This window comes from Chaetodon trifascialis, chromosome 11 (genome assembly GCF_039877785.1).
Source record: "Chaetodon trifascialis isolate fChaTrf1 chromosome 11, fChaTrf1.hap1, whole genome shotgun sequence".
Lineage (NCBI taxonomy): Eukaryota > Metazoa > Chordata > Actinopteri > Chaetodontiformes > Chaetodontidae > Chaetodon > Chaetodon trifascialis.
In genome coordinates, this window is record NC_092066.1 from 14,476,397 (window position 1) to 14,493,764 (window position 17,368).

At 44.5% G+C, this 17,368-nt stretch overlaps 1 protein-coding gene across 1 annotated transcript; it reads right to left on the minus strand.

Moving 5' to 3' along the window:
- Nucleotides 1-703: 703 nt before the first annotated feature.
- map6d1 (MAP6 domain containing 1) lies at nt 704-8,440 on the minus strand. The gene is made up of 3 exons (XM_070974365.1): nt 7,331-8,440; nt 6,290-6,617; nt 704-1,466 (listed from the first exon to the last, which is right to left on the minus strand). The coding sequence occupies exons 1-3, from the start codon at nt 7,861-7,863 to the stop codon at nt 1,389-1,391; spliced, it is 939 nt and encodes a 312-aa protein (XP_070830466.1). The 5' UTR covers nt 7,864-8,440; the 3' UTR covers nt 704-1,388.
- Between the last annotated feature and the right edge of the window lie 8,928 nt (nt 8,441-17,368).

The following is a 17,368-nucleotide window of genomic DNA, read 5'->3' on the forward strand; positions in this document are numbered from 1 at the left end:
TTTTATTTGGCTCTGCTGGCGTGCTGGATAATGAGAGCCAGGCAGCTGCTTCCCCCTGCTTCAAACATTCAGTGTGGAGGATTTAGTGGCAGCTGGCAGTGAGGTTGCAAATTGCAACCAGTTGAGCGCTGCGATGCAACAGAGCTGGTGTTGGGTTTGTTCGCTCTGGGCCACCGTAGAAACATGGTGGACTCTGGAGGAGGACCTGCTTCTGTTAATGCATAGAGCTCATTCTAAGGTAACAAAAATACAACAATTTTTATTTCTTTTTAAAATAGCTTTTTGGTGATTATGTTTTCTGACGTCTTAGTTTTTTTCAAGGTGCCATATATTAATAAAGTTTATTGTTTTTATCGTTATTATTGTTGAGCATCACAAACCGATTTCCACCCACCATCATTCTGCTCACTGTTTTCGTGGAGGTGGAAATCTCAAACCTGGTCAAACCAAATCAAAACTATCTGCATCGCGAGCCACCAAAGGTAAGTCTACCTTACCTACCTTACCTTCATTACACAAGTCTGTTTTTTACTGGAACTGTAATTTAAAAAACGCTTTTCAGGTTTTTAAACATTTGCCTTCACATTATTTGACCTTTGGTATAAAAGCAATTGATTGCAATCAGTCTTCTATTCATTAAATCCTTCAAATGACTGAGAAACACCCGGAACAGCTGAGAAAAAGAGCCGAGTCACATCTGATAGAAAGTGCTAAGAACCTAATATCCTTTTATTGGAATTTCACTTACATTATATACTTGCTCTTTTTCTTTGACAATAGATTTACAAAATAACAGACCAAACAATATTTCTCAAAATAGCAAACTAACAGAATACTGAGGAAATAAATAACATTTTCAAGCAGATTTCTAGCAACACTGAGGGGGCAACATGGTACTCTTTAAGCATACACACATGACCAACCGTGTCATTCATTATCGGAGCAGACTCGACATTATGTACAAAAGGACGAATCAACAGGTGTACACACACACACACACACACACACACAGAGAGAGAGAGAGAGAGAGAGAGAGAGAGAGAGAGAGAGAGAGAGAGAGAGAGAGAGAGAGAGAGAGAGAGAGAGAGCAGCCAGTTTCTTGTGCATCTATAACTGAAACAAAGAGCTTGTTTTAAAACTATTTCATTACATGCATATTCATTTCCACAGCAACAGGGGCGGGAAGGAGTGTAGGGGGGTTGGGGGGGAGGGGGGAGTCTAGCTATCTGTCTCCCTTTGGGATACTGACGCTGCAGCTCCACAGGCTTCACAACAATCCGTTCCCTTGCATAGATTCTTGTGTTGTGGAATGGACTGAAATCATTCCCCTGTTGATTCCTTAAGACTGAAACCGATCAAAGTGGAATGGTTGGAAATCGGAGCAGCCGTCAGATGTTGAAGACCCTGGATCCACTTTGGAAGACAGCGGAAGGGTTCGGGGGGAGCTTGGTCCTCACCAGATGTTCCTGACACAAGAGAGAGAGGGGGGGACAGGTATAACAGCAGCTTTTAAAGCGATCACACAGATGAAACCAGAGAGGGCAGCAGCTGTGGGTCTCACGCCGGACCCATGAAATGAGAGGAGACTGGTTGGGCTGTGCCGTCAGAAAGCATCAGATTGGCTGTCAGAGCGCGAGCAGCCTGGACTGTAGTGCCACGTTCTGCTTAGCGCCGCTCAGTTCTGCTGACGGCAGCTGTTCTGAAAGCTCGGCCAGAATCTATCCGGGCCGCAGAGAATAAATAAAAGTCGCCCATATTCCATCGTGACCAGCAATGATTGGCTCGCTCGGTGAAAGCAGGCCAGGCCGCTGCGTGGCTGTGGAGTGTGGCAGCTTTTGTCAGATAGCACTGGTCTTTGGAGAGATTGACGGCCTGCTGTCCCAGCAGCACTTTGAACGTGGCTGTGCAGCGCTGTGGGTGGCAGGGAAGGCAGTACATGCTGTTCAGCGAGTCAGATTGGTGTGTGAGTGTGCTCCCCACCACAACACACACACACACACACACACACACACACACACACACACACACACACACACACACACACACACACACACACACACACACATACTCACTCCAGCTTTTGTGCTCTGTGTAACAGGCAGGTCTGCCTCTCTCCTAAATTAGATTGGTGCCAAAGAAGACTGCAACCCGGTGCAACATTGCACTTTAACAGATAATCCATCAAATGCTGCTGCTAACTCCCCCCCATTTCTCCCTCACTCTCCATCACACGCTGCATCTCTCTCCCCAGCTTTCCCCATCTCTGTCTCTTTTCCATCAACCTTCTTTTGCCTTTCCACTGCTCTTAATTCAATCCTCTCCTCCCTGCCAGAGTCCTGCCAACTTGGCACAGGACTCTCCCGCTGTTGTCCTGGGCAGCGTGGGAAAAGGGAAGAGGTCCAAGTGAAAGAAGAAGGAAACAGAGGGAAACAGGAAGAAAGGCTGGCTTGGGTGGTTGTAGAAAAAAGGGGAGAAAGAGGAAAAACAAGGGATGAAAGAACGAACGGGGCATCTGCAGGGGCGATTTTTGAGAAACAATAAACAGCTTTAAGTATTTTAATCTGAAATATTATAAATAGCTACTGTTTATAGCTCCAAATACCTGACAGCCACGGACATTTTATGAAGCCTCAGCAGAAGCAGCCCTACCCCACGAAGTATGTGTAGGAGTAAGACCCCCCGACTGGGAGAGACACAGATCAGCTGCAGATGCGTCCTCATCTTTTTGCATCTCTTTGTGGTCGTTTTGTGTCTCTCTCTGTTTGATTGTTAACTTCATACAGAGGCTCTGGTCGAGGGGTGCTTGGCCTGGGTCAGTTGGCCCGTTCAGTAATCCATCCACGCTGATGCGTTCGCTTGCTTGCAATCCGTCTACAAAGGTGTGCATGTTTCGAGATGCGGGCCTTTAAATTTTTCTTAATTTAGCCAATGGCTTTGTGACCAATTTGCATAATTGTGATGAAGCAGGTCCCTGAATCCAAGACAATAAAGTGAGATTAACCGTGATTCTAACAAGCCGGCTACCTATCACCCTCTGACTCTGCTGAAGGGGGGCCCCTGGACACCCTCTGTCCCCACCCCTGGGTACATGGAGAGACAGAGAGACAAAGGAGGTAGCGGGAAAGCAAATTTTAGGCTGCATTGTCCCTGCAGACTGTCTATCCTCTTCATGCAGTTTAAAGCCATTGTGAGCAGCATTTCCATCCCTCTGCCGTGCGTCTACTGTATGTCTCTGCTGCACGAAACCGCAGCACTGTTTCACATTGTATTCAGAAGTTAAGCAGGGTTCGCCCGTGAGCTCCGAGAGCACAATCCAAAATCTCGAGGGGGGCTGCTGCCTCTAAGCTGACTATAAAACAACCAAGAATTTGTCATAACAAAAGATTCCTGCTGAGGTTTCCACTCTGCATGCTAAACGTGTTCCCCATTCAGCGGTTTTGTCTTGCTCATCCCTGACACACACTCCGGATTATACAGCCCCATCCTCGCAAATCTGTTTGCCTTGTGTTGCAGTTGCTCTGCCTGATTCCACACACACACATACACACACAGCTGAGAGTTCAGGGATGCACTCATTCAAGTCGGACACACGGGCAAGCTGGATTTCAGGTTGAACAGAGGTTCATTCTCTCATCTGACGGCTTGTAACAAACTGTGGATGGGATGTTTTAAATTAGAGTTCAGTGAGTTCGAGAAAACGCGTCTCTAATCATGAAAAGCATCAGTTGGTCTCATCAGTCAATTGTCTGCTGCGTGTCATACAATTAGAGACACCTTTTATCTGTTGAGATAGATTTGATCTGTTATAGGTGGGGGGCGCACACAATCTGACAGATTGATTTGAGCAATAATGAGAATTTCATGGCTGCTCGACTCCTTTATCATCAAGAGCAGATTGATTTTGATTTCAGCAGCTTATTTGGGACTTAACCATTAAATCTTTTAATGAATAGATACAGTCAGTCCCACTAAACGAGGACGCTTGGTCCGCCGGTGATAACACAGTTTGGCGCAGTCATGTATTTTACAGACTGACATCACACACTGAGAGTGCCCTCAAAGACAAATACCAGCAGAGTGCCACGGCCCAGTGTAATGCATACTGGAGTGGGATGTGTAATGCTTCGTCAGACACCTCTGCAGGGGGCTGGTGAGTCAATAATGAGTTGGCAGTGAGTGGGCCGGCGGTGACCGGGGTGGATTATCTAAGATCAACTTGATTTGCTGCCAGGCTGGTTTGTGTTGCACTCGCAGACCGTGGTGTAACTGAAAAACAGCACCGTGAACATGTGTGTGCATGCGGCTGTGTGTGTATAGCATCGACTGCAGCGTGCAGACCCACAGCCGAACGTACTGCCAGCAGCACATCCCTCCTTAATGTGCCGTGAACTCTCACTCCAACTGGGCCAACTGTTATTAATAGAGTCCGTGTCCTGCAGTTGACATCTCTCTCTTCCACCTCCATCACTATCATACGGATACTGAGGGACATGATGACTTAATAGGAGAGTCATTATCTGGAAAACTGTGCAAATACCTGTAAGGTCATGTTTTTCTCCAATGCATTAATGACTTTTTGCTAAAGCTCCGAAGTTGCAGGACACACAGGGCTGAAGAAATACTGAGGTCATGAGTTCAAGTCCCCCCTTCCCTTGAAAAATGTTGTTTTTTATTTAATTTTAACATTTTATTTATTGTATTAATTGCAGTTAATTTAAGTATATTGACTGAAAAATATACTCCCAATACTTCCCAACATGAACGTCTGTGTTCCATGAAAACCACGTATCTCCAAAATGTCTTACTAGCTGAGAGAAACAGCCATGTTTCGTGCTTTGGGACAATGCATTTTTCAGGTACAGTGGATTTTTAAATGTGTGTATTTTACCAAAGAAGTGGGAGAATTTGCTCAGCCCATGTAGAGAAACACCAAAATTGGAGATTTTCACTGGCTATCGATTCTGCAAATTCCCAGAAACAAAATTCTCCAAAAAAAATGAATCTTTTATCAGTTTATTCGCCTAAAAGTACTTAAATTGGTTCCTAAAACCCCCCCAAATACTGAGGAGCTCAGCGGTCTCAATGGTAGCTGCAACCCTGCAAACACAGCTTCTCACACAAAAACACATTTTCTAACCCTCTCACATGCTTTTCAGTCAGAGATTTATCAGGGCAACAGACAAACCAGCCTGACCCAGTCCAGCCCAGGCCAGATGGCACTGAGGGGTGTGGGCGGGGAAGAGGGATGGCACTAAACCTCTGGAGATTCCCAAAAACTGTCTCGCTTACCGTCAGGCAACAGCTGACCTGAGAAACTCAGGGAGGGGAAAGGGGGGATATGTCCCCTCACCCAGTTTTTCCTATGATAATCTGGAACAACCCGAATCGATTCCTTCACAGCCTCGTGAGCAGATCCTCTCGCCTTGTTGCATGTAGTTCTGCTTCATCCAGACTGCGTGCTCATCTCTCTGTCTCAATTTATGTCTGAGAGCAGCAGAAATCTGGGACGAAATGTACAATTGTGTGAATACTTGGGTGATTCTTTTGTTGTCGTTGTTGGCCACACTGCTGGCATTAAAAAAACAAAAGCTCTGTAACATAATGTACATTAAATGATGTTTTCTGATAAGTTCTCCTGTATTGTGGTAAGCACTTAATATTTCTTAAAAATAAGAATATTTCTAACCCCCAAAAACTGATGTTAAGATCAATTAAATTAAATAATGAAATATAAAATGTATCTTTATATAGAGAAATCAGTGTATTAGATTTTGTTTGTTGTGTCTAAACAAGTACGGTTATGTGGTATAATTGAAAATGATTCAATTTAAATAAATGGAATCATGATCCATTAATAAAGTACTTCAGTACAGCCATGCTCAGAAATTATTTCACATCTGTTTGTCTCCAGGTTTGTTTTATTTAGCACAGTTGGAAGAACTACCCATTTACTTTTCTGTTCTCATTGGGCCAGCTCTATCCAGGTCAAAGTAATGAGTGTAGCACCAGCAGAGTGTTACCTAACACAGTACATGGCCTGTTTTAAACAGCTGGGTCACTTTGAGCTGCTTAGGGACAGAATGCTGTATCACTTTTCTGAGACGGCCCAGCAGCAACAGGCCACCAGGGAGGAGATTGAAGATGACTTTCAGGAGGAACGTGCTGCAGTTTAATCCTGTAGCTCTTCCACTGAACTCTTCAAAGCTACGGCTGGTTCAGCGATGTGCATTACGCGGCTTCTCCGGCTGAATGCCTGACGCCGGCGAACAACATTGCCTCCTGTGCTTACCTCTCCCTTGGTCGGTCCACTGAGCTCGGTCCTCTCAGGCAGGGCGCTCTGCTGGAGGCCGGAGGGGCTCAGTGAACTGCCGGCCTGCAGGGCAGTGGGGATGGGCTGGGGGACAGCAGCGGGTTGTATATTGGTGCTGGCAGACGGGATGACGTGCTCCCCCTGATGCAGCCCTATGGACCTTTGGGCCTCCCCCCTGTAGGCAGCCTGGTAGCTGGTCTCACGTGGGACGTGGGTGGCCTCTGTCCCTGGACTGGAATATTGAGCTGGGGGGTTTCTCCTTGCACTTTTGGCCGGTCTCACCCCCGTCCACGGCCTGTACTCTTGCCTGGAGGAAGTCAGATGCATCAGTAGGCTGACAGATGCCACATGGATTACATTCAGTACAGGCTAAAGGTTTCTATCCGGCTTGTATGGGTACAATATGGATGGTTCAGATTTTTACCTCTATCTCTCACAGCTGCAACACAAATTCCCCAGAGTACCTATTTAACTACTTTTACAGTATTACAACAGCTCTAACTGGAGATCTGGACCACCCAGAGCGTTAAAACAAATACTTCTGATGCAAACATTCAGGCTTTCTTTTCCTCCAAATTCTATAAAAACACTTTTTCAGGCCTCTAAAATATATTCAAATCAATCGATCTGAGAGAGGAGCGTCACTCTCTGGCTGCTCTGCTTGTAATTCACAGGAACCTGAACTGCAGGGCGATTATCAACATTTCTTCTCTTTGGAAGCTCACACGCCAAATAGGTTAAGAATCACATACTTCCAGCCCACACGCTGAAAGGAAAATGCAGACAGGAAAATCAAGCGTTCATACTTGAGCTCTCCTATATATGAATATGAGATGTGTAAGAGAATTATTGATGACCCCAATCTGCATGCAGGCTTTCTGGGGGCCAATGAACTGTCACTAAAACGCATGTAATAAAGCATCAAAGCAGGAATCAGCCCATTCCCAGGGTCCCTGACTGGCCCAGTGCGCAAGTGGAGCGGACAGCGACTGGTGCTGAAGCAAGCGGAAGATGACCTACCTGTAGGAGCTGGTTTTTCTCTCCTCCGTCCCCTGCTGCTCCCCCCACCTCTGCCCCCTGCCCCGCTCCTCTCTCTCCTCCAGCGCCTGGCTGTGGTAACTGTTCACCGGGCTGTCCGACACACTGTCTGCCCTGCTGCCCCCGTTACTAATCCAAGGGAAATTCTCCTTCCTGGGAATGGGCCAGGGTTTGAAATCCTGCTTGTACTGGGTCACGCTGGGGAAAGGCACTCCGGGCGGGTGGTAGTCCTCCCGGGGCTTGTAACTGGGCTCCTTCCGCGCCCTGAAAGATCCTCGGGTGCCGGAGCCATCCGTGGGCGCCTGAGGGGAGCCGGCAGAACGCGGGTCCGGGGTTGAGTAGTTATTCCCGGGTGCGCGCTCCGAGGCGGAGACCTGTTTGGTGACGGACCGCACCTCCTGCTCGGCGATGTCCGAGTAGTTCTGGATGGTGAGCGGCACGGACAGGTCCGATTTATCGAACTGGTTCCAGAAGCGAGCCAGGCAGCACACTCTGCTAATGCACGGCCAAGCCATACCAGCCCCCCCGAAAGTGTTTGACTTGTGGAGGAGAAGAAGAAGAAGAAGACCAAAAAAGAAAAAAAAAGAAACAAAAAGAAGAGAAAAAGAAGAGCAAAAGATCAAAGGTTACATTCAGGCAGAGTATCGCCCTCCCTCCGCGGCCGCATGCGGGAAGCTGAGAAAAGACAGAGTCCAAGAGTCCATGTCAGCAGCGGAGGAGCGCCAGCAGAGATGAGCCGGTCTGTCGGGGACCGTCATTGAATATTCCTCTCACGTGGTCTGTGATAGTGCCTCCACTATGCAGAGGAATCTGTGGCAAATGATTCTCCGCATCTCCAGCCGGAGTGTCCGCATCGATCTCACCGCCGTTCGTCTCCTCTGCATCCAAACACACCTGCAATCAAAAGCTTCCCCTGGAGATGTTTGATGGCTTCTCCGCTTGCCATCACTGATACTGTTAACTGCCGCCAATATGCTGAGGGTTACATAATCATGATGCAGTGTACACAAGTATACAGTAAAGGCTGGTGGATGGGCTCAACTTAAACAGCTCATCAAGCCCCTGAGCCCAGCTGGAGCGTGTGTGGAGGATGTTTTCACACCATTTCTCAGGCTCCTCTTGGCCATGTGTTGCATCAGCTTGCTTCATTTTCCATGGAGGTCACCATGGACATACACATTTTAGAAAAGCACAGGCATAAATAATAAAAGGAGTAATGGATGAATTCCAATTAGCTGCTTCATGCATGGTCCACACATGCAGGGTTTTCTTTTTTAAAACATAGATTTATTCATGTGTTTTGGCTTTTTTTTTTTCTCCCACACATTAACTCAGAATTAGGTCAATGAAAATGAAGCTTTTGGAAAACTCCTTCCAGGGTGAGGATATTCAGAAAGTCTGTTTGCAGTGTTGATGTGCAGCCAGAGCTTTTGGCTTGTGTGTGCATCATTATCTCCTTTGATTTTATGGGATGATTTTTTGTAAAATAGTGCTGGTGCTAACCTTACACATAAGTGTGCAGTTAATTATCCACTTTTACTGAGGAACAGAGGTGTCAGAATGGTCACAGGTTCATACTCCAGCAGTCCCAGGACACAGACCCCACCATGAGTGTCGCTGGACATAGTCTCCATGGCCTCACCTACAGGCATCTGAAGAGCCATCGTGAAGTTCAGTGACAGTGGCACCGGTTGTTGCCATCTTGACAGTGATTGACTTCTCCAAACTCACAGTTCATCCAAAAATGGGCAAAGAGGCAGAGTGTGGGTGGAGCTGAGGTGGACCTGGTTGCTGAAACCTAGCAGCCAGCTGTCATGCAAAGCAGCCATGCCTATAATTATGCGTAACTTTAAGCCTGAATAGGATTTAAACAAGTGAGTTATATAAAAATTCACCCCTGTGCAGTTGTAATGAACAGCAGTTATGTATAGAGACCAAAACCGTTTTTGTACAAGTCTGAATACATGTTTATTTGTACTGTAGTGTTGTGCATTTTAATATGGGGGGTCTATGGGAATTGACTCGCTTTTGGAGCCAGCCATTAAAGGAACTGCAGTTTTTGTCATGGGTTTCGTTTTTCAGCCCCAGAGGCTTTCTCTTGGCCACACCTCTTGTTGCAGGTAGCCTACCAATAATGGCTTTTCTTCAGGCTTCTGATTGGCCAACACAGCTTTGGGATTACAGTGATATCACCATCTCTTGGTTTGGCAGGCTCTTGACAGAGCTTCGACTGTGCGTACTAGGTGTGGACTAGGCATCAGGGTCCTGGTAACGTGCATGCTCGCTCCCTGACTGTCACACTTTCATGGCTCACTGAGACACTTGAATAGAGCTAAATTATTATGTTATTACTAAAACCTGTGCTTTTCCTACGATGACAAGTCAAAATGTCTGCTGTGACATGCTCAAGTTAGTCCCATGTGGGCCCAGAATATTATCATTTGTCTGATCTCTCAATTGAAAACAGCACAAAGACAATACATGTAATGTTTTACTCATTAACTTCTTTGGTGCTTATTCTGGATTTGATTCAATTCAATTCAACTCAATTCAATATTCCTTTATTCGTCCCGCGAGGGGAAATTCCAATTTCACAGCAGCACCAATAAAGTGGATAGAGTGGTAAAAGACAGCAACACGTTTCAAACATGTTGGTTCAGGAGCAACTGAAGACTGGGAAAGTTGTGGAATGTTCCAAAAACACCTGTTTGGAACATTCCACAGGTGAACAGGTTGATTGGTAACAGGTGATAGTATCACGACTGGGTATGAAAGGGGCATCCTGGAAAGACTCAGTCACTCACAAGCAAGGATGGAGCGAGGTTCACCACTTTGTGAACACATGAATGTATGAAGGATATTACTACATGAGCTCAGGAACACTTTGTAAAACTGTTGTCATTAAACACAGTTTGTTTGCGCATGATTGCATTCTGTTTTTATTAGCTTTTAACATCTTTTCTGGAATCAGGGTTCTACCTTTTTCGCTCTCATGTGGGATTAATGACGTCCACAGTTTCCTCATACAGATTTTGCTGCTCACTTTAGGCCAGACCATAGACTAACAGAGTTTCTTTTTTTTCCTGTTCTCTCAAGATAAAATAGCTCAATTTGTTCTTTTTTTGAAACAGTATTTGCTTTTAGTGTTGAAACAGGAATTTGTGTCGCTTTAATGTCACGCAAGACAGGATTCTTGGCTTTGACACCAGAGAGTTGGCAGGTCATAGTCACTCATATGGCCTGTTTTGAAAGTCAGGTACAAGTGAACCATTTTGCTGTTTAGGTATGAGGATTTAATCATTACTCCCTATGGCTCCAAGTAAATTATCTGTTGGCCAGAACAAACTTGGGCTTAACCCAGTTACTCCATCTGGACACACTGTGTGTCAGCTCCAGAATTTATCAGCATCAACCAGACAGAAAAAAAAAAGTGGATTACAAAGCTTGACACTATGAGCACATCATATCTTACTACATTGACCAAACTATCCTTAACATTATGTCTATCTGTTAGGAATAAGTGTAATCAAGTGGAGTTAGAAATGGATGAGGTGCTCTCTGGTTCTTCTGAGATAACTGCTTATTTGTCCATAGTGGTGGATTGGCAATAAAACAGAGAAGCCTTAAAAAACGAATGAGATGAGAAAAGCTCTTACTGACAAAGTTTCTGCAGGGAATTACGGTTGACTGTAGTTCAGCGAGTGTGAAATGGGGGGATATGCACTGAGTTGACAGAATGGCACTTGATGCAGCAAAGGCGTAAGAACGTCCCTCTGTGAGCTGCTCATAGGGAAGGAGGGCTCTCACAGGGAGGCAGCACAGAGCCACTGAGGTGGGTTTGACACAGAAAAAGCAACTCTCGTCGATGATGAACGGCCACATGCAGCACATAAATCATCTTACCTGTTAGTTTAACTCTAAGTTCAGGATTTATCTGTTCTCGTTCACGCCGCTGTGCTTTCGGTGATAGATGGCACAGGTCGACGTGAGCCAGAAACATTCGCTGCAGACGACTTTTCATTGGCAGATAATGAGCTATGATCATTGGGAGGTTATCAGTGAATTTCTGAAGCGGTTCATGAACATTATCCAGGTAGGACAATCTCTTGAAAATAGCTGTGTGATGCTACCATCTGCAGGGGGAAATATGACATTACTCTCCTGCACAGTGAACTTAAGGTTTTTAATGTAAATGTAGTGTGGGTATATATATATTCCTTTTTATATGCATTGTGTCCAAAAAGCAAGAAATGGGAGAAGTATTCAGATCTTTTACTTAAACACAAGTAGCAATGCAACACTTAAAATAGTCCTGTCCTGTATAGGCACAAGTCCTGGATTGCTTATCTGGAAATAGCAAAATGTACTTAAAGCCTAAAAGGTCTGAATATGCAGAAATAATAATCTATAAATAATAGAAAGAGACCATATGACAAAGTTCTGCTACTTTTCTTTAATCTTGGGAAATATTACAGAATTTTACCTCTTCAAGCCTCAAACAGGTATTTAAATGAAGCGATCTAAAAAGCTTAAGGAGGAAATCACTCTTAACTGTTAAGAACTGTTAACATCTCAGAAGCCACGTTTCCACCAAACAGTCCACTTCAGTCCAGTTCATTATACTGAAGTCTGAAACTGAAAAAATCACCAGACATGCCATCAGATTACCATCTCCACCATATGGAGACAGTTCCGTACATATGCATTTCAATGGCTGAATGCTTTGCTTCCCAAACTTGTTTTACTTTGAGTTCAACTGAGGCTTTTGTTTGACCAGTTACCTGTTGAACATGAACCTGAATGATTTAGAATTATGCACATGCAGAGGTTTTGACTGGACATTACTTTCCAGTCCAAAGAGTGTAAACAAACTGGTCAGCAACAGAGAACACAGGCCTTAAGCTGTGACAAATACCAAGCTGGAAAGCGTTGTTTTAATGTTCTCTGCTAGTTTGAAATGTTCATTCTGTTGCACCTCTGATCAGCATCACTGTGGCACTTATTGTGGAAGTGCACCCAGGTCGTCAGCATCATTCTGCATATACTTCAGCGCTGAAATCTTTACAAGTGGATCTATATCAGCCATTTATTTTCACATCATGAGTGTCAGTGAAGGGCCGCCTGTTCTTTTTAACTCTTCTGAACTACAGCGGATCTGCAGCAGCAAACGCTGTCTCACAGTCATTTCTGGTTCTTTGGAAGGGGTTACACAAGGCAGCATGGTCTGGTGAGTCATTTTGTATGTTTCTGTGTTCACTTTCTGTGAAGGTTACATTTCCCTTAAAAGTCCCTTAACATTAAAATCTATGACATTCTGGCTGATAACACAATATTATATATACTTATATGATTATTTTTAAGAAGAAGAAACGTACTGAAACTCTGAGTCAGTCACCATGGTAACAGACTCTGTGAACATAATGGACACAAATTCCTGTTGCCGGCCTGCAGAAAACGAAGGGGACTATGTGAATAGAAAATCCTTTCAGAGCATCAATGTCCAGGTTTATGGTCTACCATCTTAAAATTATGTATATGGAAATGTATACATTACAGTACACTGTAACTCATGTCATTCTCTGCACTGTGAAGATCATATGTGATGCAGCTTGCATCATTACAAATGTAGAGGCCAAGTGGCCTGGCTCTGTACGTGATTCCCAGATCTACTGGGAGTGTAGTCTGAGCAACAGATTTGCACGTGGTAAGGAAGTTAAAACTTTGTACAAATGTTCTTTGTCTCCCTTTTTAATGTGCTCAAAAGTGTCCTCTATAATTACAGGAGTGTTTGATGGCTACCTATTGGGGGATTGAAGCTATCTATGCCAGCCCACTCTGTTGACCCCTTACCCTGACCCAAAGCCGGGGCCCCAACAACGTTTTAATGTGGCCCACTGCAGGACTGGAGCTTGGGCTGAGATGGCCATAGGTATACTCAAATCCAGGTTCCAGTGCCTGCGTAAGCTCAGGGTCACCCCAGAGAGGGCATGTGACATCATCGTGGCATGTCTTGTTCTCCATAATATTGCAACTATTAGAGAAGAGCAACACCCTGCTGTACAAATGATTGACCCTGAGGACCCCATCCCATCCACCCTGCAGATGTCGAGGATGGAAGGGCTGTAAGGGACCTAAACAGCAGAAACTACTTTTGATTAAAACAGTCAAATAATGACAAATTCACATGTGGTTTGGTCTTCTTTATTCCCTAAAAGTACAAAAGCAGCAGTTAGGATTTGTAATATAGCTCCATCCATTAACATATTTCACCTGTGAAGTGCATCTAACTCAACTGGCGTTCCAGTAAATAGAATTTCAAGGTCTGTTTTTCTAATCTGGCGATCCAGATAGACCATTTCCTTTTCACTTTTCTCTATACTCTTCATGAGGTGGACTCTAACTCTAACTTTAACATGGTTTTGACCGAAAATCTCACTGTGTCAAGCTGCGCTGTGGAAGTTGATGCACCCTCCTCCTGGTGATGCCCAGCCATTCTGTTGAAGGACAAGAATATGCTAGTTGTTTGTCCATTATCTATCCTCATCACTTCAGTGTACATGTCAAACTCCAATTTCCACTCATGAATGTAAAGGAATGTGAATGGGCAGAGCACTGCCAGTAGCTATACATAATATTAAGACACACTGCAGTAGGCCTCTCTGGATTGCTCCCTGTGGCAGCAGAGAGTGTTTCATCATCATCATCATCATCATCATCATCATCATCATCATCATCCTGTGATGAAGAAAAAGATACTGTTTCAGAATATATTGAACTACCATCTGAGGCAAGATCTGAGTATGGAATACTTACAGCTGCAGGGTGTTCCATCATTTCAGTGGTAGGAGGCTGAAGGAGGCAGATGACACCATGCATCCACAACTGTTGGGGGTGGAAATTTTTATATAGTTTTATATATAAGAAGTTTTATATATAACATATGTTTTGTTTTGTTTTTTTAAAAAAAGACACAAGTGTGTACTTACATCTGTGCACTTGTGTCCTGGGGGGTGACAGGCTCAGATGAGCTTCAGCCAGCAGTCACGGTTTTGGCTGAGGGCCAGCTCCTCAGCCTCTGTCAGAGGTGGTGGATGTTGCCCTCCACCCGTTTTTCTGGCCTCTGCCTTCACTCTGTTGGCTGAGCAGAGCTCAAATGTTAATCTTTTTTTTTAAATTATTATTTTAATGAGTGTTCATGGACACATCGTCACATTTTAAATGACTTCAATACGTATAAAATAAAAATGTGTAAACATTGTATCAAGTGTTAATCTACTAAGTATCAAGTGAGATGATATGTTTAAACAACATGTTGTTAGGCGCAGGGGCGCACTGGGACGAGAAATCGGTCCTGGCATTTTGGACCAGACTGGCCCACCACATTTGATAATGCACACCTTTTCGGTCTTTTCGGTCTCTTGAATGTGTGTACCACTTGTGCAACTCTTTAAAGCCATGTACCTTAAGCCATGCGATGAGTTAACGAAAATCAGTGAGAGTGGACACATTAAATACTTCCAAAAAGTGTAATTTATTAACACTACAAAAAAAAGTATACTCCACCACTCCATCACAGTAATGGAGCTTTGAGCAGAATTCATCGTATTGGGTGTACTCATGTGTTTCAGGGAGGAAGAAAAGAGAAAGAATAAAGATGAGAAATGATGGATCAGATGCTAACTCTTCCAAGAGTAGTACTCAATAAACTGTGAAGTGACCCAGTCCAAAAGGATGAATGTAGCTGAACTCCTGAATGAACTTTGAACTCTGTTTATGTATGTTTGAGAGAGAAAGAGAGAGAGAGAGATTTAATTATTGGTCAGTCTTCAAGATAAAAATAGCAGCTTAGAAACTGAAAACTTAAGAGGGATGATGACACATGAATGAGGGAGAGGGCTACATACACAACATCTTAAAAAATACCTGCTTATACAGGTATTACAAACTAACTAGAATACAAACTAACCTGGCCATAGAACATTAGCCAAAAATATATTATTGACGTTTTATCATTATCAGATTTACCAAGGGGCTGGGTTGCTTTACTCATTACAAGCAGGCCAGCTGACAGTCTTGTCTGGGCCCGGGACAAGATAATGTTAGATGGGCCCTCCCCTCCACCACCGCCGGGTTTTTTTGTCACTAAACATCACCAGTTATGTTTGATATATTATGTTTGCAATAAATAAGGTATTTTATATGAGGGGAAAATCTTAGCTCTCCATGGCAGCTGAGATTTTTGTTAAATATGACATTTATATACTTGTCACAAAGGACTTCCTAATATTATTAAGAGTTATGCATACACATTTTCTAATTCTTATACATGCAGGAAAAATAGACCAGGGAAGAATAAATTAGGCATTTGAGTTTGAAGAATTTTCTCTTTGTCAACTGATAATACAGTAAATATGCATGTATATCAAACTTTAAATGAAAACTTTATCAGTTCAACGTCATGCTAGAATTGTCAGTTCTGTAACTTCAAAACCAAATGAACATCTCATAACTGACATTAGTTCCTCTCTTCTCCTGTCTTCCTCTCCTCACCTCTGCTCCTTCTCACCTCTCTCTCTTATCTTCCTCTCTTCTCATCCCGCTCTCTCTCTCTGTCTTCTCTGTCACCTGCAGCCTGACTCTGCTCTTCCGCTCCACCGTGACACTGACACACCCCCTCTCTCTCCTCTCTGTCACCGGTAGCCTCACTCTGCTGCTCCGGACTCGGTCCAGAGTGACACAGCCCCTCTCTCTTCTCCGTCAGCCTAATTCTGCCCCTCGGCTCCACCGTGACACAACCTCCCCCCTCTCTTCTCCGTCACCCGTAGCCTGACTCCTGACACCTGACTGCTGCTCGCACTCCCTCCTCTCTGTTTCTGTCAAAGATAACGTGTTTTGTCAGGCTTTGTACACGCTAGGCTAATGGCCGTTAACATTAGAGCTAGTCAGTTAGGCTGCGTTACAAGGTTGGCTGCACTACTTACCTTGCTCTATTCCACTCGTCCCAGCTTTACTGTTGGGACATTTTTTTAAATAGTTGTTTAGAACATTTCTCAACCCTTTGTTGCCCTCTTCTCTTTTTCTCTTTTCTTTCCTTTTCTGGGCACCGGACTTGTGCTTACCAGACATTTTGATCGTAGACCCGCGCGCCTTCTCAACTTCAAATTAATAACAATATCAAAGTTTGATCTAGGCCAAACCATTTTTGTGTTTGGGGTGGGAGGGTTCATGATCACTATTTCTCAAGGACAACTTGGAGAAAACAAATAAAAAACTGTAATGTGATTGAAATAATAGTTTTCCACAAATAGGACTATTCTGACATTTTTTTAATTCCACAATTTAATGAGGGCCCAGTTGTGGGCCCCCCTCTCCCTGGGCCCGGGACAGCAGACCCATTTGTCCCCCCCTATCGGCGGGCCTGATTACAAGTGTTCTGAAAGCAGTCCAGTTTACCGCAGGTTTTACTGCATGTCCCTGTTCAAATGCCACCACCACCACTGTCATCGGCCACGGCAGCTGATGAAGGCCCTGCCGTGGCAAACATGGCAGAATTTTTTGCGCATTTGCAGCGCTGGCTTGAAGAGCCAACTTCTTGTCTCGCAGTTTCTCTGCACCTCCTTTTCGTTTTCTCAAACAAACTCTTGCGCTGACTTCTTTTTTTTTGTTTTTTTTTCTCGAATGCATTGCGCCGCAGGGACAAAGCGAAAGGGTGTTTAACGATGTGATTGGGCCAGCCCAGTGTCAATCTGGCCACTGATCAACTGTTTGTATGGGCCGGTTAGACCAATATTAAAACAAAAACAAAAAAAAGTGGCCGATTGTCGGCCCAAATAGCACGTCAAATGCCCGGTATGCCAAATGGTCAGTCCGCCCCTGGTTAGGGGTTTAAATTACCACTCGAAGTAGCCACTGCCAGCTGCCACCTGCCAGCCGACGCCGGCTCCCGAGGACCAGTTCTCCGACGTCAGCATTAGTCAGGTGATGACCTTTTTAGTCGGGGTTATGAAGGAGGAAACCCTG

Excerpts from the sequence above, each read along its gene's own strand:
- map6d1 (XM_070974365.1), bottom strand. The coding sequence starts at position 7,863 with ATGGCTTGGCCGTGCATTAGCAGAGTGTGCTGCCTGGCTCGCTTCTGG. Across the intron at positions 6,618-7,330 it reads AGAAAAACCAGCTCCTACAG|GCAAGAGTACAGGCCGTGGA; the intron begins GTAGGTCATCTT and ends GACTTCCTCCAG. Across the intron at positions 1,467-6,289 it reads GTGGACCGACCAAGGGAGAG|GAACATCTGGTGAGGACCAA; the intron begins GTAAGCACAGGA and ends CTCTTGTGTCAG.